Here is a 25395-nt window from a genome sequence, read left to right as displayed (position 1 = left end):
ATGGCAGTATTCAGTAGAGAACTTATACCTTCTCTGAAAACAATACTTTGGCCCCTTAGGAGTATAATATATTAAGGCTCAAGATAAGAAAAAAATAATCTACAAACACATATGCCAACATATACATAGTACACAGAATACATTCAGAAGAAACATATGGACAATGCAGAACTGGCACATAAAATAGATGATTAAGCATAGCACTTAATGGATTTAAATATCACTTTAAAATGCTAAGTTTAAGAAATTCTTTCAGAAATAAATTTACTACTACTCTGCATAAAAGACACATTCTGCAATGATAACTGGTTTGAAGGAGTAAAAATTCCATATGAGACTTATAATTCATTCCAAAGTTGGAAAACTGAGGAACTTTTCTGCATCTGGCAGGCACTTACTTTCTGCAAAATAATATCCCTCAAATCATTCTCTGAACATTAGAACTGCAGACAGCATTTCACCGGTCCAGAAACTGAGGTGTGCAAAAATATACGGATGGGTGGTGCATCAAACCTTTTCAGTTCACAGAAACTGCACTGCCCTGAGAAGGGATTTCTCTGACATACTACAACAGTTCAGCTCTTCCCACATCCCCAGTTTTAATTATGCTATGAAATAGATTTTGGGGATGAATTTTTTTAAACCATTATGGTGCACACATTAATGTACACACTGTGTGCATTAACGTAAACAACTAACTTAAAAAGTAATAAATAAACAATGCACAATACTTCTAGTTTATTACTGCAGTTTAATAGGGAACTACTTACACACATTGAAAAGATATGATATGATTTATCAGTAACACATTATTTTGAAGTCGTGACAAATACTCTACTAAATACAAGTAAAAAAAATGAAGGAAAATAGGATGTGTCACACAACTTACTGAAATTTGACCTTTTCCAGCTTTTTCTTTTCCAGGTTTCCCAGGATCCCATTTTTCTGCATTGATATCTGCCTCATTCCATTCTGGCCAAATAGGAAATGTCCACTTCTCGTTTGAAGATGCAGGTGCCCTGGGAAACACATAGTGGCATGAATAAAAATGAATAATATATTAGACAACAGTAGCAGGAGATTTTTACCATATAGTCTTTTTTTAATGTAGTGTAATAGAAATTTTAGTGTTTGTAACTACAATAACTTTTTGTCACTAAGATAAGCAAGCCTATAGAAGTGCTAGATGGTGTTATTAGGTATAAACTAATGAAATATTTAAATGCATTCATATGAGGAATCCTGCTGAGGTAAATGGGATAGCTGAAGCACAAAACCACAATCTGAGGACAGTTTCCTCCCTCTTCCTTTTCCTCTGCTTCAAGACACATTGTTATCTTTCGCCTCCTGTGCCAGCCCCAGCATTCATGATCCAGTTCAACTCATTTCCCCAATATGAAGGCTTTCATTCTTTTTTTATGACTTATTTCTTTAACCAACAAAATGGAGCTTGCCATGGGTAAAACTCATCTTGGGGAAAAAGACTCACTTCTAGGAATCTGTGAGCTGCTAGACCAGCCAGTTCTGTCTCCAGGTAGCTTCATTCTCACATTCTCAGGGCCTTTTGTGCTCCCAGCACTCTCACTACCTTCTTCTTGGGTTTCAGAACTCTGGCAAACAGTTTGCTGAGACTGCAGGGATTTTCACAAGACTAATACACAATGCATTCATAGCCACCAACTAGCACTAGTAGTACCTGTGCGTGTCATTTTTTCAGTGCATACAGTGGACCAAAATCTGAATTAGCTAGAATGAGAATACATCAGCTCCTTCCTCCTTAACTACCAAATCTGGAGGCAAAGAAAGTACACGCAGGTCACAATTATATTTTCCCAAACCCATTGAAAATAAACAGTAGATGTTGTTCACTCAAAAGAACAAAAGGAAGAAGCTGAAGGGACTCAAGAAGAAACAAGCCACCAAGAACTGAGCAAAAGGGTTTAAACAAATCTTATTACAGAAAAAAACTTACAGACTTTGACTCGCTAGGAAAATAGACTAAGGTCAGAATTTCCTCTTTGATACTCAGCAGTATGCTGCAGCATTAAGAATATACTTACATGGTAACATATTTCTATTACATGATACACATCAGTCATAAAAAGCTAAAGAAGTTGTCATTTTCTCTTTCCTTTCCTCATACCACACACAAACACCTTCCTCATACCAAACACAAGCATCTTCCTTTTTTTATTCTTTTTTTTTTTTTTTTTTGATGAGGAACAGCAGAATTACTACAAATATGTCCAGGAGATCAGGAAGATAACAGTGTTTTGGGCTACAGCTGAAGAGCTAACTTTACAAATTGGTGCCAAAAAATATTTCTAATAAAAATTAAAGTTTAATTTCTTTAGGAACTGATATCTTCAAGAGATTTCAAAGGGAAATCTTCCATTTTGGGATTTTTTTGATATTTGAGAACAGGGGTTTTTTATACCTCCTGTACATATATTGCATATCATATAATGTGGATATTTACACCGATGTACAAACCACCAGTGATAGCATATAAAACCATACACACAATTTAAATTTTTGAATTATTGCTTTTTCTTGAGATTTTGGTGACTTCATAGAAAAAACTGAAATCTGGTTATGATTTACAGCAGCAATCTGATTGCAGAAGCATTTTACGTTTCAGATAAAATGATCACAGTGTCATAATATACATATGCTCTTTTTCAGTTGTTGTACACAATACCCAATTATTGCTCCTATATAAGTGCAATGAGATTTATGACTATATTCTAAAGCCAAACACGGACTACATAAATGAATAGTCTGACTAGGGAAAATGGTGTGTAGCAAGTGACAACTGAAAATACTATTAAGCCCAATCTTCCAGAAGGTGGAAGCAGGGACAAGTCACTTGGGGAAACAGACATTGCTCAAGTGTAGCGCAATGAAATTACAAAAGCAAAAGCTCAGCTGGAGCAGAAATCATCAAAGGATGTTAAGGGAAAGGGGAAAAGCTTCTATAAGTATACTGGCAGCAAAAGAAAGACTAAATAAGGAAAGTGCATGTCTGCTGCTCAGTGGGGTGGGGAACTTAATGACAAGAACATGGGAAAGGCCAAGATACTCAATGCCTTTTTCTGTCTTGGGTTTTGTTTGCAAATTTGGCTCTCAGGCCTCCCAGTCCAAGAGTCTACTTAGAGAGTCTGAGGGAGCAAAGCATTATCTACAGCAGAGGAAGGCAGCTAGATAGCATTTAAGACAACTGGACACACATAGCTCTGTGGTGCTAGTTGGGATGTGAGCAAAGGTACTGAGAGAGCTGACTGAAGTCACTTCAAGGTTCCTGTCAATCATATTCAAAATACCATGGCAACTGAGAAAAGTTCTGATGGCTAGAAAAAGGCAAATATTATGCTCATCTTAAAATCTGGGATTTGGATCTTCAGAATTAAAGTGCTTGGAAACAATTTAAACTCAAATGGACAAGGACCTAAGAAACCTGATGTAAGCTGACCCTGCTTGAGCAGGGAGTTTGAAACTAGATGGCTCCCAGATGCACCATTCAATGAACATTTTCTGTGATTTCATAATAGTTTTGTTGTTACCAATAGTAAGGACAAAGAAATGGGTAAAAATAAAGATTTCTCCCTGTCTAGACATTAGCTACGTTCATCCACACTACCAGTAACTCTTAATGGAAGACAGCTGTGAAAATTCAATACCATCTGTGCCTTCTGTTGTGTAAAAAATTCCCAAACATGGCTTCTACCTCTCTAACTGGAAGGAATATGTATTCTACAGAGTGATACCTCACTTTACTTTTTCATCTTTGTCACTTCAGTAATCTGTAAATTGACTCTCTATTGCCTTTGATCTTTCATTAATGGTACAATTTTTTCTCCAGCATTTTCTTGAAGACTCAAATGATGCTTCATTCTATATTCAATATTTAACAAGCAATTGAAAACCCTGAAGTATTTATCAGTTTCTTTGGATTACTAGGAATGTTTTTATCAGTTCCAGTTTTTTCAAAGAATCTGTTGCATCTGCACTAGCCTCATGCATAAAGAACAATAAAAACCAAAATTCTAGCTGTACAAACAGCTTCAACACTTGTGATACTTTGAAACCTGACTCCTTTTAACACTGGTTTAAATACAACTCCTGACAGCTTCTTACATATGCAAAAAAATGATAATTTAGAATTCTCATTTTTTGTACTTTTTTCCTACTTCGGATGAAATATGAATGGCGTATGCAGTGATTTGAAATATTCAAGGACTGCTAATTTTTTTAAATCTTTTTTCCTACCTCTAAGTCAACATTTTCTCTTTTAAATATTTATAGAAAAGCATGGAATTTTCACTTATAATAATGATAAAGATGCTCTGAAGCCATTCCCAAAGAAAATTAAATAATAATTGCAATAATTCATAGAATCATATAATCATAGGATGATTTGGGTTGGAAGGGGCCTTAAAGATCATCTAGTTCCAACCCCCTGCCACGGGCAGGGTCACCTTCCACTAGATCATGTTACTCAGAGCCCCTCCTCATTTCTTCCTATAAGATTTCTGACTGCTTTGGGACAATAACAGAATAATAAAAAAGCGTATTTTTAAAAAGCAACAATGAGATATGGAAAGACACTTCTAACTTAGTTTCACACACAAAATTACTTTTCACTACACTTTGACACAACAGAATACCCTCAACACTAACAGTTTGGAAGACATGGAAACAATGCAATCTATGACTGAGATGTCTAAACTAAGCTGGGGAAGCCCAATGCTACTGCACCTCTAAAAGGATAATTCAATAAACTTTTGGAAAAATTTATAAATAACTTCGATTTAATTGGTCTCCAAGCATAAATAAGAAATGAAAAAAGACAGCTGAATTTATTAAAATACTGTATTTGGAGTAAGGCTATTAAGTTCCCTTATTACAAGAACTGAATAATATAACTCAAATCTTCATTCGCGAAGCCTAGCCATGATGACACTATAACTCACTGAGAATTCTTTGAAACAAACTATACGACACAAGGCCAATGGAAATTGCTGGTATTTTATGCTCAGGCTGCATGGCTTCATTGTGTAAGAGTATTTTCTAAACTAACTTACGGGTACACTTCTTTTTAATCCTGTGCTAAACCCTAAAGGAGAAAAAGGAAGAATAAATTGCCAAATGAAACACCATGAAGTTGGCACTAATTCACCTCTGACCCTTTAAGCAGCTTCTCCAAGAATACTGGTATAATTGATGCAGTGCCAACAGGGGAAATGGGGGATGGCAGGATAGAGAAACACAGCAGGGAAAAAACTGCAGACAGATTGCAACCTAAATTTTTCAGAGACTTCAGATTCAATAGAGAGACAGGAAACAAGCCCACAAGGAAGTGTGCTCTCTCAAGTTAAACCACATAGTCATTTATTTAGCCTGTGGACATATACACTACCCCACTCTGTAAGCAAGATCTTGTCAACATGGTCAACGGAGTCTAAGGAGCAGTCTTCCTAAAATAGTTAAATCTATCTGTAAATTATCTATGATCATTCCTTACTGAGGGAACGCAGCAAGACTGAAGGAAGTCTTCTCAAGAGAATTACAGAAGTATTGGTATTTAGTTTCAGAACAGCATGGCTACTCCACCTTCCTTTCCCAGTACTCATGTCACTCTGGATCACCAGACAATAATAATTTTGTGACACTATACAGGTTTTTTTAGAATTCAGAAAGACAGTGTGAGGCAGTTAAAAAAAAAAAGGGTCCCTTTCCTTGGATTGTTTGAACAGTCAGAAGAATTGATTTCTGGCCTCAGTAGAGGCTTTTATATTAGGAAAAAGGGTAGAGAACAAACAGTCGGTTCAAGGTTCTCTCCAAATATGCCCTGTAGAGAAATTATTTAAGTTTTTCCATAATCTCTTCAGAACTCAAAAGGCTCCTTTAAAGACCTTATTTATAGCAGAAGTTCTTTTAAACTTCAATAGCTGAAATGATTTATAAAAAGTAGCATCTGAATATCTTATAAACCCACAGCAGAAACCATGGCAAGACTAAAGTTCATAAGAATCTGGAAAGGATATGAAAAAGTTTGGTCAAGTATCACTAACTCTGTGGCAAAAAGATTTGCTCTTTTTTCTTCATACCTTGTGCCATTCTTCAGAAGAGGAGTGAATGCAATGAGGCACAACCAGATGATCTAATAAGCAGCTAAGGCAATATAGGTTTTTCTTTATTATTAGAATAGTCAGCAGTAATTACAAAATAAAACTAAAATATGAATGCGTTGTTTACAGTGACTTACCATTAATCTTATTTTGGACACTGGAGCCAAAACTTAAAGGATTCTCTTCAGAATAAAAATACACTAATCTAAATGCTCAGAGCCCTCACATCTGGGCAGTCTCAAGCCACGAACGCAATTTAGGTACGATGAGCAGAGCAAATAATCGTAAAGCATTTATGTTGCAATGATAGTTGCTTGCAAAGCCTATGACGACGGGTATTGTCATTTCAGTTTTGTGTACTGGGGTAGGATTTCTTCCTCACAATGCATGGAGTGCTTTCTGTGTGAAGCACAATCAAACTGTGGAAAATTAAAGTGATGATAGAAAGAAAAGATGAACACCAACTGATTAATCTTTATAGGCATATTATTTTAAAAGGGGTTGGTAATTTAGATCACTAGTTTCAAGCGTAATATTCTCCTTTCCAAACATAGCTGACATCCTTGTAGATGTCAGATGAACTACTAATAGACCTCAGTAGTTTGTCAAGAATGAGCCTATTTCAAACACACACACATTTTCTCAGAGAAATGGTCACCTAGCCTCACATTTAGCACTGCCAGCTAGAAGTCCATGTGTTCTTCTGTGTCTGCATATTAATGAAAAGTAAGTTGTTCCCTCTTGGTTTGCTTTCCAGGTTCTAGGAGCAGGGAGGAAAACCCTGCATGCCAAATCCCTTGTGCAAATTGTGCAAGGTGTAGTGGTGTGTCTTGGACATTACTTCAAAGAAAAACAGATAGAAAGTAGGGGTCTAGAAGCATTGCGGGTTTTAAAACTTTTATTTTTCAGTTTGTTCTCCTTGTTCTCAGCCCAATTGCATTTGTTGCCCTATAAATATTGCCTGATTTTTGGTCTTTACAATTTAGAATTCCAGCTAAAATTGAGTGCTCCAGGTGGGGCTGTTGTGAGCTGTCCCAAATCCTTTAAGGTTAACCGGTTTCAAAAGGTGTTGGTGACAGACCAAGTGAACAGACTACCAGAGATAAGAAGGGGTCTGAGCTGCATCTTGCAGTCATAGATTTGAAAGCAAGTAACAGCTACATTCAATTTGCAGACCAAATCAATGGTCTGCATTTGATCAATGCACTGTTCTTCCAACTAGCAGAAAATGACTACGGGTTATGTAGTTCTCAGTTAATGATAACACTTCAGGATCAGGAGCTTTCTGTCATTATTAAGAACTCTGTTCAAGTACAGCCAAGGAAAGTGAATAGAACACTATGACACATTAGAAACAGAATGTCCAATACAACAAATTAGTACAATGCCACTCAGTATAATCAATTTTATGTCCTTTACATGAAATAGAATATTTAGGTCAGTTACCCTAGCAATGTAAAAATAACTTTGGAAATTTGGCAACAGGCAAAAGTTTAGAGAATGGAGCAAATGTACAAAATAATGAGCAGCATAAATGAGAGTGGATTATTTATCTGTTGTTATGATACAAGAAAAAACAATGGGTCTAATATAAACTAGAGCAAATTTAAAACCAATAAAAGAAAACACTGGACTGCTCAGCACATAATTAGCCATCAGAACTCTTTGACATCAGACACAACTCAGGTGAGAATAATGATCGATACCTCTTGGAACAGCCTATCTGAAGTAGCACATAACTGTCAAACTCTGGATGAAAATAAAGAAGAAAAGGAGCATGCCACGTGGGGGACTTTACCTCCACCAAGCTCTGTGTGAGAAACTACTAACAGTACAGTCATAGAGCATCCACTTGTTCTGGTTGTCCTCCAAGGAAGATGAAGATCTCTTTTCAAATAATTTGACTCAAAGAGGGAACCTGAAGTCATATTTCCCCAAATAACTGTACAGCACCTTAGAAATTATAGAACCATAACTTTTCTGAGTTTGTTTCTCCCAGGGTTTCCTACTAAAAGAACCGAGGTGACCTTAGATTCAGCTATAAGAACAGAGAAGATTGCAACATCTCTTTTGACACTAAGGTTTGATACTCAAACTCATATATCTTAAGAACAATGAACTGTGCTTTGCTCCTTTCTTTGCCATTACTTCCTTGTTGGCTTCTGTAAAAACCTTTTGTCCCTTCTGTATGGCAACCAAGCAATTAACTAAGAAATAGCAGTGTCTGCATGGCAGAGCATGCCAGTACTTCTATGGATTTAGGCCAACTCATTTCAAAAGCACTTTGCATTCATTGTTAAGAAAACCAGGAAATCCCATTTCTTCAGTGGTGATTATAGAGTTCACATGGAAGAAGATAAAGACCATTCTGCTTAAGTAGATGAATAATCCAAGGCAAACAGTCTCTAATGTGATATTTTAAGAATGCTCCCTAGTTTCAAAACACAATTACTAGTATTTTCTTTTAACAGCACTTTTTCTGAGAAAAGACAAGGCAGAAAGAACTGTGTCTTGCCAATACTGCCTAAGGAGTCTTTCTGCTGTGCCTTTTGCGACCGGACTTGTCTATCTCACATTGGCCTTTTTAGCCACCAGTGTGCTTGTAGTAAATGTGGATAGAGTCCTTCTCAAATCTTCGTTCGCAAAGCCTAGCCATGATGAGTTCTGCTGAAAGTTGCTTTTCTCTCTTACGCTGCTCATTACACTGTTCATCTTAATAGAAGTCTATAGACTTCTCTTGTACAATCTGATTGTACAGTCTTCAACCAATGGCTCACGGAGTGTTTGCCTGCAAGATCCTCTGACAATGCTTTGAGTTTCATGGAAAGAAAAACCTAAAACTAAGTCTAGTAGGGAGTACAGCATTTAGTGTCACTAGGATGTTACTTAAAGTTTTCATGCCCATGAGTCCATGAAGTTTGAAATCTACAGAACAAGTAGGCTGAGCTCTGAGGGGTTCATTGATTTAATTGGAAGTAACTAGGAAAATTAATTTGAATACATAATTTCCTAATTAACATGTAATCTAGTTATTAAAAAATTAAACTTACTGGTCGACTTACATGGTATTTTATTATGTTTGCTTTATTTACTTGGGGAAAAACCCATTGTCTTACCACAAAGCATGAAACTAAAAAAGAAAGTTAAAGGTAAACCAAAGGGGGGAAAAATTACCAACAAATTGACTATATCAATTAGAGTTATACTGTGTTTACACACTGAAAAATTTCAATGAATGAAGCACAGGTGCTGAAAGCAAGATCCTCATCTTTCTGGCCAGAAAAAGTTATCACTAAAAATTCTGTTTCTGCAACTAACAAAATTAGTGCCCTTGGAAATACAAGTTACTTACAAAACAAATAGACAATAAAAAACAGTAAATGAAAAGTGAATCTTTCATACTGAAGAAGAACAATATAAAATCTTCAGGAATGTCTCTAGCTTTAATTAGCTTAGAATTTAGGTATTAGTGCAAGAGTACAGTAATAGAGCTTGCAGATGTACAATGATGCAACAAATAACTTTGGAAGAACAATTATGAACTAAAGCGTTTCACCCAAATTGAACCTAAGCTCATGATACATTTATTCACTAACATTACTACGTCTGCAGAAAGTATGTATGTGCATTTGCTAGGGTTTCAGACGGTTAATTTTTAAGGTACATTGATAATTCTCCCTTTAGTTGTGTAGCTGGATATCCTGGAATCCTAGGCCATTACAGATCTCTGTTGCTCCTAAATTATTTGGGAGAACAGGAAATGCCTTGTCAATATAGGTAATGCAAACAAGCAATAAATCCTTCAAAAATGCTCTGTACAGCCATTCAAATGAATATAATTGTTTATCTTTGGAAATATCGCAATTAACAGATTGCTAAAACAGACTGTAATATCAAAACATCCTCAGCTTAATCAGGACAGTAGGTGCAAACTGGAAATGAACAATTGCTGTTGCTCAAGATACACTACAGCTTACTCCCAGTCTTGTGAAGCCTTAACTGCTTCGGTTAGAAAGGATCTAGGCTGAGATATTTGAGATAGAAGAACCTCCCAAGTTATCGAAAATCAGCTTTGTAGTAAGAGTATAAAAATATTGTAATATGTTACCAATTACAATTGTAAAGCAGCTTATGAATGCAGTGCAGGTTTAAAATTTTTCATATAAATCTTCATTCCCTTGCAAAGTCCAGTGAGTAGCTGTATTGGGTTTGGCTAGGATTCAGGTAAATTTCTTCACAGCAGCTTGTACAGAGGGGATATATTTGAGATTTGTGATGGAAACAGTGTTTCCATCCCTGATAACACAGGGATGTTCCAGTTATTGCAGAGCAGTGACTACACAGAGTCAAGGCCTTTTCTGCTTCTCACACTGCTCTGCCAGCAAATGGGCTTGAAGAACACAAGAAGAGACCAGAGGGGACATAGCCCCGACACCTGACCCCAAGTGACCAAACAGGCACACGTCACCATATATTGTCACTGTCAGCAATAAAAGCTGGGGGGAAAAGAAGGAAGGGAGAGATGTTGGGAGTGATGACATTTGTCTTCCCAAGTCGCCACTATAAGTAAAGGAGCCCTGCTTTCCTGGGGATGGTTGAACATCTGTCTGCCCATGGGAAGCATTGAATGAATTCCTTGGTTTGCTTTGCTTTTTACCTATTAAGTTGTCTTTACCTAAATCTACAAGTTTTTTCATTTTTACCCAGATTCTGTCCCCCATCCTGCTGGGGAGGAGTAAGTGAGCAGATGTGTAGCACTGAGCTGCCAGATGGGGTTAAACCACAACACTCAAAACTAATTGTATTTTTAAAGACAGCCTAGTTTCTAATAAATGGGGCAGAAATAACCATAAAATGGATACACCTAATCCAAAAATTGCAAACATCGGGACTAGTATACTCAATGTCTTTTGTCCAAAATGTTAACCCTGTTTCAAGTCTCTAGAAGAACTTAGTTATAACCACCATGCCATACTCATCTCTGACCTAGCTCATGCAGTCAAAAACAAGCATAAGCATCTACATATGATTCTAACTAGGTTTTACAATAGTATAGCAACTGCTTCTCTCAAATAAAACAAATGTTGCAACACAAAGATGTACCACTGGGCTACCCTCACAAACACGAGAACAGGAGTACTGAATGAGAACGTGGGTGAACTGTAGCCCAACATCTCATCTCAAACAATACTTGCAATTGAAAGCCTACAAAGAGCATAAAGCATATGCAGTATAGTTGGCAAATACTTTTAACAGTCCCTAAGAATTTTTAGCTCAAGCACTTCCTGAGTTGGATACGGTTGCTACATATTTATAGAATCTTCAATGGATTTCTTTTCTGACGACTTGTACCATGATTCCATGTAAATATTTAGTGCCCATTAATGCTTATATTAACTAACATGAAAGGTCCAGCACAACACTAAAATCAGCTTCAAGTTCAACCACCATCCTCTTATCCACAAGTTATTAGTTCTTGCCATTCCCAAACTTCAGCCAATCCAGCAATCCCAATGCAAAACACAAAAAAATTAATTTGTTCGGTCTATATTCTCTAAACCACTGTTGTAGTTTAAACCTTAAGTATACTTACCTAAAGAAAACATGCTGGCAGTGGAAAAAACCTCAATCACAAGCCTTGGCTGAAAGCTTATAGGAATAGAACTACCAATGCCACTATTTCTTTCTCTTCTTACTGTCCCATTAATCTTAATAATGAATGTTAGGTAATCCTAGGCTTTGGTGCAGCAACTCACTGTACCACAGCAGTGCAGCAACCTGCTACTCATTGCAATCTACCAGGCATACAGCTAAACTTAAGTAATTTCTTCCAGCCAGTCCAGGCTTCAGCCTGTCTCTGCTGGTCCTTAAGCATACATCAGCAGTAAATACTGCTCTTCACAGAATCACAGAATACGCTGAGTTGCAAGGGATCCACAAGGATCATCGAGTCCAACTCTGAGCACTGCACAGGACCATCCCCAAGAGTCACACAATGTGTCCGAGAGTATCATTCAAACCCTTCTTGAACTCAGACAGGCTTGGTGTTGTGATCACTTCTCCAGGGAGCCTGCTGCAGTGATCAACTACTCTCTGGGTGAAGAACTCTTTTCTAATATCCAACCTAAACCTTCTCTGACACAACTTTAGGCCATTGCCTTGGGTCCTGTCACTGTCACCACAGAGAAGAGATCAGTGTCTGCACCTCCTCTTCCCCTCACCAGGAAGTTGTAGACTATGATAAGATCTCTCCTCAGTCTCCTCTTCTCCAGGCTGAACAGACAAAGTGATCTGAGCCGCTCCTAAGAGGGCTTCCCCTAAAGGCTCTTCACCGTCTTTGTTGTCTACCTTTGGACACTCTCTAAGAGCTTAATATCTTTCTTATACTGTGGCGCCCCAAACAGCACACAATATTCAAGGTGAGGCCGCACCAGTGCAGAGCAGAGCGGGACAATCCTCCCCTTTGACTGGCTGGCAATGCTTTGCCTGATAGCCCCCAGGACACGGTTGGTCCTCCTGGCTGCCAGGGCACTGCTGACTCATATTCAACTTGCTGTCAACCACTGCACTCTCTAAAAAGAACTTCAGCACTACTCTGACCTTCCTCCATATACACTGGTTACCTCTGCCTGTGCCACAATTACCCCTAAATCACTTGCCTCTCTTGGCACCAACCATTAACTCCTCACTTTTTTCCCTGATAGCCCAAACCCTAATTGAGATAGATGCTGATGGCTCAGGTTTAATTCAGAAGATTGGGCTTGATGGCATAGAGCTTCATCAAATTAATTTAAAAAGCATTTAATTCATTATCCATTCTTACTAGCCAGACTCTCTTTCAGTGACAACAGAGACATCAATTCCTATTCACCATAGCTGTTGAAACCTGGGAAAGATCACATTCTTGGTAGCCTCTAATGGTGCAATTAAGAAAAGCTATAAAGGCAGCAGCTCTTTTGAGCTCTTCAGCCTGTCATCTCTAGCAACTGCTTAGCTCCTGAAGGGAATTGCTACCTAATTAGAAAGCAATAATGATGCCAGACCCAATGGAGCATCCCGTAGAGACACACGGGAAGTCTGCCTAAGCAAGTCCAAAGCAATTTTCCTGCCTTCTCCATATGTTTTTGAGGTCCCACTCCAGCAATGCAATATATCCACCAATAATTCTGACTGATTTTCCACAGTGCAGATGACTGTGCTGACTCTTCTAAGCAATTATGGGGGGAAAAAAGAAGCCTAATCTTACTAGAAATTAAGAAAAGTGATTTTAAGGTGATCAAAATATATTGCCTAGATGTTTGTACATGTTACTTTCAGGGGCCTTCTACATTAATTTTATCCACAGGAATTGAAATTATAACGCTGTAATTTTTTTTTTATAAGCACTGTCTGCTTTTGGGGTTTTTTTTACAAATTATTTCAAAAAATATTAGCCTTTTTTATATTACTGATATTTCTATTTAGGATTTTGATCATTAGTTGCATATAAAACAAGTAGCATTTACTACCAAAAAGACAATATTAGTGAAAAGACAAAGTCTTTTTAACATTTTTATCGCTGTAACTGCAAGTTTTGTTTTAAAATAAAAACACAGAAAACCTATCTTGCAATTACCACAGAATGCTAAACTTACAAGGCAACATTTTCTCAGACAGCTTGCAAGCATCTATATCTCTTTCAGATACAGGAATAGCAACATTACCCAGGTTCTTACAGATTGTCACAAAATTTGTACAGTAATTGTCTCTGTCTCACAAACGTTCTGAATAAATGGGGTAAGAGAATGAACACAAACAGATATCAAGGTATGCACATCCAGGGTTGTCCCATCCCAGGTGCAGAATTCAGCACTTATCTTTGTTAAACTTCACATGGTTGGTAGTTGACCAGCCCTCTAATTTGTCGAGGTCTCAACCAGGCCTCCCTGCCTTTGAGGGAGCCAACAGCTTCTCCCCGTTTTGCACCATCTGCAAACTTAGTACTCCTTTGAAGCCTGTGTCCAAGTCATTTATGAAGATATTGAAGAGCACAGGGCCTAAGATGGAGCCCTGTGGAACCCCCCCACCAGTAACAGGTCACCAGTCTGATGTTACCCCATTCACTCTGATGCTTTGTGCCTGTTGCTCATCATATGATGTGTTTACCCAGCTGTGTGCTGGCCATTTGGTTCAGAAGGATACGGGGAGAGATGGCATCGAAAGCTTTACTGAAATCCAAATATCTAATAAGTAATTGTTATACCTCCAATGAACACAGGTGCAATCTTACAGTGTGTGTATAAGATGTACTTCCAATTTCCACAACGCACTTGAAAAAGAAACAATATTTTCTAGAATTAGGAGAAAATCATTACCTGATGAAACATAGAGTAATCCATCCGACACAGGGATTACCAAACAAAATGAGGATTGAATCACGGAGTTACACAGAAGAGTTGTTTTTATCACCATGCTCAGCACTTTTCCTCAACAATTATAAATATTAAGAGCATCAATACTATTCATTTGTCCCAGAGCAGACTCCTACAGAATCGGGTCAGTACTCTCCTAATTTTTCTTGATAACAATGACACAGATCTAGCCTTAAATCAGAAGAGTGAATGTTCTCTGCATATGGGGCCAGAACTGTACTTTCTAGTAAATGAATGACATTTTTATCTTGTTCTTGTAGACCTGCAAACACAGAATACTTTACTGGAATACAGATATTCCTCATTATACAGCATTTTTCCATTTCCAAACAAAGAAATAACATATCAATCTGTCTGCTATCAATTGCATTCCCATCATTCTGACATCACAAGTCCTATGATAAAGGGGAAAGTAGTCTAGAAGCAATGTGGAAAGTTGAAAAATGAAATACAGCCTCTATTTTGCATAAATCACTGTCTGTAGTTTTTAAGTTTTAACCATAAGCCTAATCCAAACAAAAAGCTCCCTATAAACTTTAGCAGAGTATAGTTCAAAACTTGAAACTGCCTAATTGCTTGTTGTCTCTGTAGGAATTCTGTAGCTCATAGCAGTGGTCTCCAAAGTAGGGATGGCACACAAGGGAAAAAAATATTAGAGCTTGAGTAGTTCATTTATACAACTGATAAAGGAATAAGTACACATAAACTGGAAGGGTGCGCTCAAACCCCTTTTACTAGTTGGGTTGCACAATCAGAAAAAGTTTGGAAACCACTCGCATTTAGCATGGCTAAAGAAAAAAAAATATGTTTCAATGTTTCAGTCCTTTAGAAGAGACAAAGAATGCTAAAGTACCTTTCTGATACTGGGTTTGGTTTATAAATTGCAATCCATCTGAGAAACAAGGGCAAGAAAGAAGAAAGGTTATTCAAGGTCTTAAAAGTGTTCCCAAGGGTAAACTTTTAGTCCCACTGTGTTCAGTTCCCAACTATCAACAATTTTCACTGCTTTCATAAACACCAGGTTTTCACAGAGATTTTTGACTAGAGAGTATTAAGATGCATGGGGGTTTTCAGCAGGATGAAGTTCTTACTGAGACTAAATACTGTAGTATAATAGAGCTTTTAATCGACTCAGAAAGCAAAATTTACAGTGCAAAACAGTATAAAAGTATAGCAAGTGCTGAAATCAAAATTTCAACTATTTTATAGGACCGTTCTCTACTGTTTCATGGGAAAATGGGGCTACTTTTGCAGTAAAATTTTTGTTTCGAGACAAAAAAATATGTATCCAAAAGTTTAGTAAGCTGTCATTAGCTTTCATTGACTTAAATTAATTATCTACAGTTCAACAGAAGCTAAAGGAAAATCTTTCCTGACAACTTAATCAAGGTTTATCAGGTCAATTGCTGAACTTGGAAAGATGTGCACTGACTTAAACCAACACTTTTTCATCCATTCATCCAAAAGGCCTTAGTAACATTCCAGAATGAATGACAAAAAATGAGTAGGGATAGATTAGTTAGGAAATCAGTATCAGAATTGCTGCAACTTTTTATTTTTTTTGTGTCACAGATTTCCTGTTTTCCCCTTTTACACTATCAGCATTTCTGTTAATATAAATCTAGATTCAAATACAAACAGGGGTAGTTCTGTATACTAAGAGCTGTTCCATCAAATAAGAAAATAGTAAGATAAGATTAAAAAAATAATAATTCAGCTTATATCTCCATATGCCTGAATACCGTTGAGGGCAATAAGAATTCATATGGAAATGTATACGGCACCAAAACATTTAGAAGCTTACTGCTGAGAGCTACCCCTGTTTACTAGAGGGGCACTGTATCACAGAGGTTTATCACAAGACAAACACAAAAGACATGCTACAGTTAAAGCAGAAAGTATAAGGTTAATTTAAAAAACACTAATGCAAGCTATTTATTCTGCGTTATGACAGTTCCGCATTACAATCAGGTTACTGCAACATGTTACTAGATTACAGAAGAAACAAACTTACTAAGCTACCATTAGGACATCTTTAAGCTACTCCATCCTATGTAAAATAACTTTCCTTCTTTTTCTCCAACAGTGCTAAAAAAAATAAAAGTGTCCCTGATGGCTTAGACATGATCAGAAAAATTTTGATAAACTGTTTGAAATAGTAAATATGAGAGGCTGCGTGGCTGTGGCCAAAACAACAACAAAGTTACTAACAAAGGGTGCAGTGGGGAAGAGGGAAGAATTAGATACTGGCAGTCTGCAACAACAGAAAAGTAAACAAAATGGGAATCACGGTCTGAAATATCAAACAGAAATATGATGATATGAAATAAGAAACTACTGTGTAGTAAAAGCTGCGTAACTAGAAATGAAATAAGAACAAAGGGGCATTTGAGAATGATTTCAAGAGAGAAATAAGTGATAAAACTGAAACTTTCAGTTACAGCAGACAAAAAGAAAAGGGCATGAGCACATACATCAGATACCTTTTTCATTTCAAGCCTGACAGCACCATGCATTCAGGCTTACATAATTTAGGAGGAGAAAGCTGCTCAAAATATAGAAATTGAACTCACAAGTCAAAACAGCAACCGTGAAAGAAAGTCAATGCTTTCTATTTATTTATTTGTCCTTGCAGGAAGAAATATACGTTCACACAGAAATACACAAATTCCCACTAAACACTCAACAAATAGTGAATCGTTTAAAAATAACTCAAGAGATGCTACTTACAAAGAAATATTTAAGAAATCAAGAGGAAGAATGCTTTCTTTAATATATTTACTTTCCTTGGGTTCATTATAACATAAAGCAAACATTCCAGGCACAGGGAATTCTTTTCCCTTCTATAAGTGAAACTTATGTGCTATGAGAGTCATTAATCATTTTGCCCCAAAAACTTCAGCTAGTTTAGTTCCTCTACCTGATGAAAACGGGGGGCCCTGAATTCCCAAAATTATTGCCCTGATTTGAGGTTCTTTGAAACCCAAAACCATTTCAGTGAACATTCAACTTCTGACAGCTCCCGACCACCAGTTGAAGGCTTCACTCCTTCTGCTACGCTCGAGGTCCGAGGCACCCCGGCTGCTAGCCCAGGTATGGTACAAGACATGCATGCCCCCGGCTTGGCAAGATGACGCTCCCAGACAGGCGCACCCCAAGTACCGCAGGAGGAAAAGAGCACAGCTTCGACGTGAGCTGGGCCTCCAGTCTGAACAAGCAAACAAACTAAAAAAAACAAAAAAACAACCCGAGAATAACCAAACCCCACCTCGCCTTTTGAAACCCCTTTTAATTAAGCACCCACATAAGCAAGCAGACTTTGTCAGCACCAGCTATGAGCACGCACAGGACTGCGGGCCCGCACCCGTGTCTGCCGGTGCCAGGGCGACAGGGCCGCCACGCACAGGTGCGCACGGACGACGCCTCCCGGTCCCGAGGAAGGGAAGCCTCGGGGAAAAGTTTCTAGCCGGCCAAGAGGGCACCCCGGCCGGGCATCCTGGTGTGTTTCCCGGCGCGCCCCCAGTGTCCGGGCAGGCGGCGTGGACAGCCCTGCTCCCGCCCCTCCCTCCCTCCCGGGGCTCTCACTGTTTGGGGGAGCCGCTGGTAGGGCCGCCGGGATCCTTCTTCTTGCTCCCCTTGGAGGCCATGGCCACGGTGCCGTCCCGCCGCGTCCGCCGCGTTGCCCGGCAACCCCGCCGGGCCGAGGCGGCGGGTCTGGCGCCGCCCCAGCGCTCCCCCGGTGCCCCGCGGGAGAGGCCCGGCGGGTGCCCCGCGCAGGAGCAGCCGAGCCCGTCGTCGCTCCAGGTCGGCGGGGAGAGCCCGGCCGCCTTCCTCACCGCCTGCTTAAAGTTCAAGGAGCCAAAAACAGGGCGTGAAGTGCCTTTGCGGACAAAGGTTTGGCTTCGAGGGTGATGGTGCATTCTGATCTTCTGCGGCAGCTTCGAGGATCTTTCCAAAGAAAGTAACTTGTTTGCCAGTGGTATTAAATTAGGAGGAGCTGTCGGCTCTCTCGAAGGTAGGGAGGCCCTGCAGAGAGACCTCGACAAATTAGAGAGGTGGGCAATCACCAACCGCATGAAGTTTAAAAAAAGACAAGAACCGGATTGTGCAGCTGAGACGGGGCAACCCCAGATGTAAGTACAGACTGGGGAACGAGAGGCTGGAGGGCAGCCTGCAAAAAGGCACCTGAGAGCCCTGGTCGACGGCAAGCTGAATATGAGGCAGCAGTACCTTAGCAGCCTAGAGAAATTTTAAAACTAGGTTATGCAAGTTTTTGTTTTCTCTTTTTATTTTCAAATGACACAGCTAATTCCTGATATGAAGCCTATGATTACCAAAGTGAATGGAATTCCACCAAGGTCAGGTAAAACTAACATTAATGTGCTGGCTTTGAGTTCAGCAGATAGTTAATTTCATCTTAGTTTATATGCAGAATTTTTCAAATACATGCCCCAGATTACATTATTACCAACAGCTCCTATTCCTCTTAACCTACTTACTTGCTGTTTCCCAGTCTTTAGTGAGTGATAAAAAATTCTTTATTCAATTCAGTCTGTCTTTTTGAAATATATATTTAAAAAAAAATCAATGAATATCTATTTGTCAAATTGCAGAGAGCATGAGTAGATAAATAAGAGGAAAAATATGCAGTCGTTGCTACATCTAGAGGCTTGTTTTAGACAAATGTCAGATATTGATTTATATGAAGATGACAGGCAGCCAGATATATACTCATAAATTTTAAAGCAGAGAATTCTTCCATATCTTGGCATTTCCTTCAGCATTATGTCCAGCAGCATCCATTCTAAATAAGGTACTTTGGGACACTTCTCACTTGGGAGCCAAATAAACATTTCAAGTTTATTTATTTATTTTCGAACTGAACAGTTGGTCTTCTCTTCATACAATTATGCTATCAAATATTTATTAGAGCATACTGATTAAAAAAAACTGAACCACAACAAAAACTAAAACAAACAAAAACCAAAACAAAAACAAAACAACAAAAAAAGAAACAGCAAAGAGAGAGGTGAGTTCAAACATTTGGCTACCTCTTTAGTACCAGCACAGTGCTGTTAACCTCCACACCATGATGGATGCTGATGCCAAGTTGTAGACTGAGCTGGAATTTACAGGACTGAGTTTGTGATGCAAACTGCAGACAAAAACATCTCAGATAATCTGTGATTTCCATGTATTCCTCTGAATCCCCTTTTCTTTCCTATACTTACTAGGCAGAGAAAATACTATAGAAAAGTATCTATAAAACATTGGTGTAAGAGGCTACAAGTACTAGTTGGAGACAGCAGAACACTACCAAAACCATTCTCAGGGGTCTTGCAGTCCAGACTTAACTCTCCTCTGATTTTACAGAAGGCACAAGCATTTCAGAACAAGACAGGAAAAAGTTTTTTGCCTTAAGAGAAGGGCTGAGAGTGTGGTAGGGTGGCAAACCTTAATTAGAAATAGCTGAAAAGTAGGCTGAAGACAATCAGATTCTTCTCAGAGGTGCCAAGTGACAGGATTAGAATCCATGTGAAAACTTAAAAACAGGAAATTTCCGTAGGAATACATGATCTTCCAAGGCCACTTCCAACATTACCTCTTCTGTGATTCTGAGAAGTTGTCCATGAAAAAAATGTTAAGGTCAAAATCAGACAGAGGCTTCTATAAGAACAGATGCTGCATCTTCAAGCATGAAGTTGCAACTAAATTAAGAGACGAAAGGGAAATAAAATTGCTTTTGATTTTCTTTTTGTGTTTTGGAGACTTTTTTTCCCCACTTCTTTTACCAAATGATAGGAAAATTTAGGTTCTGAAACTAATTCATTTAGAAGATCAAAAGAAGGCCACTCTTACTTCCACTACTCTCTTTTGTCTGTTTACTAAGTGAAAGAGTAGGTGGGAGTGATATAAGGAAGGAACAGGTCAGTGGGGAAACTGTAAACAGGAGGAAGATAGCAGTGCATTGGCATTTCAGGAACAGCAGGCAGTAAAGGATCAGAATAAAAATTGAAGGGTGATCCAAAAAAGGGGAATTGTGAGTGAGAAAATAAAAACCCTGTAGTATGTGATAGAGCTTGAGAGGAGCAGTCTGTGCACAATTAGGAACAGTCACATACTGAGGTGACATAGGCCAAGGAACTGAATTTAAGCAAAACATCAAACAGATGGACTGAAACCTTTCACCAGCAGCTGTATTCTGTTAACTCTTAAGTAAGACTGAGGTTAGGGAGAAAAGTGAGGAAAGGGATGATTATGAGAGATTTTTTGGGGTAAACTTACAGAGTATGACAAGGTATAGCGGAAGAAAATTACAGCCAGCTGCTTAACAGAAAATAGTCTTTGCCTAAGCCCAGGGCTTTCTGCCTGCTGCCATTTCAAAGATATCTTATGGTACCATGTCTCATCTGATCTTGTCAGGGACATGGTTTTTCTAGCATTCCAGTATCTCCTGAATTTGACATGGTGTTAGAAAGAACTCTGATGAACCCCAGCTGTGTTACTATCTTCACTTATCTTTTTTTTTTAAAAATCACATTCTCATGCTAGTCTCATTTTGGAGAAACACAGAACCAAAATATTCAGTAAAATATCAAACAGCTGTCCAAATCCAATTTAAATATCACAATACCATTGGGTCCCATGAGACTGCTCAGGGCGAATACTTAACTTCAGGCTGAAGTGTTCCATGAATTAGGGATCACCACAATTTTGATCCTCTCTCCTCTTAAATCATTATGGCTGGGCTTTGTGAATGAAGATTTGGGAAGGGCTCTACCCACATTTGTTGCAAGTGCGTTGGTGGCTGAAAAGGCCAGTACGAGACAGGCATGTCTGGTTGCAAAAGGCACAGCAGAAAGACTCCTTAAGTGGTATATTCTGCAAGGCACGATTCTTTCTGCGTTGCCTTTTCTCCTCAAGGGTGATCCTGCGTGCGTTCTCAAAAGCATCAGCAGCGTTATAGATGGTTCTCCACTTAAATATTGAATAGAATATAGTGTAGGCCCCAAGAGCAGGCATCAGAGGAAATTCAAGTAGCTCAGAGAAACATGCAGAGCCATGGTGTTTCTTTTGTTAAGTTTATGTTTAATGATTCATAACAGGAATATCTTTCTATGTCAAAATGAAAGGCTTCCTGGGTTTGATACTGTGTGAAAACCCTACCTGAAGTTTGGAGTTAAAGTCAACTGTGGTACTGTAGCTATTGGAACTGTTACAAAATGGAGATACAGACATAAGAGGTAGTATTCTAAGTATTTGGCTAAAAGATACAATGAAATTGTGACTGTAGCCTGAGGCACAGAAGAAAATGTCTAGTTTTAAAATGAAAATACACAATGTTAATATAGTGTAACCTTTTTGCTGTAGAATCTATTAAATCCTCTAGTACACTGTTTTACTCTAGTATTTTGTTTTTTACAATTAAGAATGTAACCTTTTTACAGGAGATTTAAAAAGTTAAGTCTTGTTGTTCTAAAGTAAAGGCATGCTGCAGGTCACAACATATCCTTTCTGACAGTGATTAACTTCAGTGCACTTTTAAGTGAGATTACAGGCTAAACACAAAAAGTTGTACTATTTTAAAAATGCAAAATATATGATTGCTAGATACGTATTTTTTAAAGTGTGATTAACATTCTTCATAAAAAGTCAAGAACAAGACCATAAACTGATATGTCTGCAAGATATATTAAAACTTGTTTACCAAATCTACCAAATCGACGTAAAAATACATTATCTTCTCTAAATAAAAAAAAAAACAAAAAACCAAACAACACTACAATGCAGTTTACATTCTCTAACTTCTGAAACACAAAAATTACATAAGGTATTGCGACACTTGTGCCATCAGACATATAAACAAGTTCCACCATCGCTATTTGAACTATGCTGAGTCTCATCTAATTCTGCTTAAAACAACAACACAATGAAAAATGGCATCCCGCTGGACCACCTGACAAAGTCCTTGCTCCTTAAACTACTAAATACTAGAAGGCAGTGATTTTTGGATATCTTGAGGCAAAGTACAGTTGAAAACAGTAATTCTCTAAGTTTCAAGCAAAGTAGTTTGCCTGTGTGGTGGGTTGACTCCAGCTGGACACCAGGTGCCCACCAAAGCCACTCTATCACTTCCCTCCTCAGCTTGACAGAGGAGAGAAAGTGTAACGAAAGGCTCATGGTTCAAGATACATAGATCACTCACCAATTTCTGTCGTCGGTAAACAGACTTGACTTGGGGAAATTAGTTTATTACCAATCAAATCAGAGTAGGATAATGAGAAATACAAACCAAATCTTAAAGACACCTTCCCCCACCCCTCCCTTCTTCAGCTTAACTTTACTCACAATTTTCTCTACCTCCTCCACCTAATGGCACAGAGAGGTGGGGAATGAGGGTTGCAGTCACTTCATCATGCATTGTCCGTGCTGCTCCTTCCTTCTCAAAGGAAGGACTCCTCACATTTCCCCCACTCCAGCATGGGGCCCCTCTCATGGGAGACAGTCCTCTACAAACTTCTTCAGTGAGTTCTCCCTGTGGGCTTCATAAACTGCTCTGGGCTTCATAAACTGCTCCAGTGTAGGTCCCTTTCATGGGGTGCAGTCCTTCAGGAACAGACAGCTCCAGTGTGGGTCCCCCACAGGGTCCCGAGTCCTGTGAGAAAACCTGCTTCAGTGTGGGCTCCTACCCTCATGGGTAGACTTTTTGCTACATCAATGCTGGGATAGTACTGCCAACTAAAATTCACTAATTATAACCAAAGACGCTTGGACATACTATGAACAGTAGAAATGGATAATATGGCCCAAATACTACACTACTTCAATACCACAGTCTACAGGACACTTCTGAGACAAAAAAGTTAAAAAAATATACCCATCTGAATGCAAGAAACAAAGTCCATTATTCTGGATGGATACCACCTACTGCTTTGATACATACCAGTAAAGGGCAGGAGGGTTTAGAAACAGAGTTAACAGGCTGTCCATGCTATCTGTAATCTTTAGGAAGCCATAAGCTTTCCAAAAGACCAGTTAAGCTTTCAGAAGGGTTATGATAATACACAGGTTAAAAGTTCAAGTTAAAAAGAAAAAGAGAAAAAAGTAAAACCAGAAGCCTGTATGTTTTATCAAAAGGCTGAACAATTTGTTTCATTAAATAGAACCTGCAAAAGACAAATAAAGTCCCTTAATGCTAACATGCCATATGAAACATAGCAGCTGCCTTCTACTTCCAGTTACATGGGCAATAAGGCCAGAAATCCTGCATATTTTAACTTCATTTAGAGTTCAGGCCAAATGACAATTTACCCAGTGATAAAGAGAATGAGTGTGGTGGTCTCACATATGTTTGCAAAAGAATGAAAGAACCAACAGAGATGCTGGCCCTCTGCTTGTACCCTTACCAAGCCAAAGCTATCCAAAGCACCATCTCTACCTAAAAAAGGTAGGTTTTTTTAGCGTACTTGGGTCAGAAAGAATTTTGTATTTGCACAGAGCAAAATGATAAAATAACCATTTAGTAAAATTTATTCATATGAGTATGAAAGCCATGTAGGATGTCTAAGTAACAAGTTTTCACTGACTGAATATTCTATTAGGTGGTGATAAAAAGAAGAGGCCATAATCACGTATTTAAAAATACACCAAATACTTTTCCTGTTTACACAAAATGAAGCAGTGAAACGAGCTACAAACAGAGCATCATGATGACCATGAACAATACAGGCACCAATAATCTTCAGTATATAGTTAGATCTGAATCTAGTATATTCCTTAGATTCAATATTATTTTCTGACAGGACAAAGAACTCTGAAGTGACTTTTTGCATACTGTCAAGTGAATGATGTACTTCCATTCAGAATCACTATCTCTCTAGGATTTTATTATTATAATTTTTATTCCTGGCCTACTGCTAATCCCATTTCTTCAATCCTCTAGCAATTCGTCATATGAAGGATGAAGGCATAAACACAGAGAACTGTGTTTCTATAGCAAATAAGGTGTTCTGTTTAGAATCAAGGTCAGTAGCAAGACACTAAGATAAGGAAGCAACAGTTTAAGAGCAAAGTGTTCCACCATTCAATACATGGTTTTACTACACACAATTTTTTCTAATATTTCCTTTTATCACCATATATCAAATGGTTACTCAGGCACTGTGTCTCTAAGAATGACTTAAACTATTTCCCATTCATGCAGAGGTTTAGAATTTACATACAACTGTTTGGGAAACAAAAAGTCTACCTCCACTGCTGTTTCCCCGGTAAAAGCAGGCATTTACATTTGTGCAGCTTTAATTAAAGTTTAGAGAAAGATAGTACACAGGAGATTAAACACCTTATCAAGAGTGAGTTTACAGCCTAAATGGAGTTGTTCAAGTGATCGAATAGGAAGATTATGGTAGGTTAGCCAGAAAGGTTAACAACTCAGACAAGCCAGCAAGCAAGGAACATGAATGGGATGCAACTTCCTTTCTGAAATACTACAGGCTTTCAAAAGAAAAAAAGAGCAATCAAGCTTTACATGTCCAATAAGTCTGCACAAATCTAAAGGACATTCTTTACAGTGGTGTACAGTAGAAAGATAAAAGACCATGGACATAAATGAAAGTTACAAAGGTTCACACTAGTTAAATGCTCAGGGGACAGTCAGGCATTGAAACAACTTTCCCAGGCCCATACATTCTCCATTGCTTAAGGTTTAAGACCAGACCCAGTGAACACCTAAAGTACATTGCTATGACTTTGCTTGGAGAAAGATGTTGGCTTAGAAGACATCCTAAGAACCCTTTTATCTGAATTACTTTAGGATCTTAAGCTAATTAAACTCAGTTTTAGCCTATGCCAAG

General features: G+C 38.4%; 1 protein-coding gene across 2 annotated transcripts in view; it reads right to left on the bottom strand.

Moving 5' to 3' along the window:
- ADGB (androglobin) overlaps positions 1–18782 on the bottom strand; it is a 109343-nt gene extending 90561 nt beyond the window's left edge. The window contains exons 1-2 of one of the 2 annotated variants that reach the window (XM_064649067.1): positions 18128–18782; positions 890–1019 (exon numbers count right to left, since the gene is read on the bottom strand). In XM_064649067.1, coding sequence (XP_064505137.1) covers positions 890–1019; positions 18128–18618 — 621 coding nt within the window. In that variant the 5' untranslated portion in view covers positions 18619–18782. Of the gene's footprint in view, positions 1–889; positions 1020–18127 lie in introns of those variants that run through there. The other variant, XM_064649064.1, reaches the window with a different exon arrangement.
- Between the last annotated feature and the right edge of the window lie 6613 nt (positions 18783–25395).

This window comes from Pseudopipra pipra, chromosome 3 (assembly GCF_036250125.1).
Source record: "Pseudopipra pipra isolate bDixPip1 chromosome 3, bDixPip1.hap1, whole genome shotgun sequence".
Classification (NCBI taxonomy): Eukaryota; Metazoa; Chordata; class Aves; order Passeriformes; family Pipridae; genus Pseudopipra; species Pseudopipra pipra.
The sequence above is the reverse complement of the archived record's forward strand: the minus strand, read 5'-3'. Positions and strand labels throughout refer to the sequence as shown.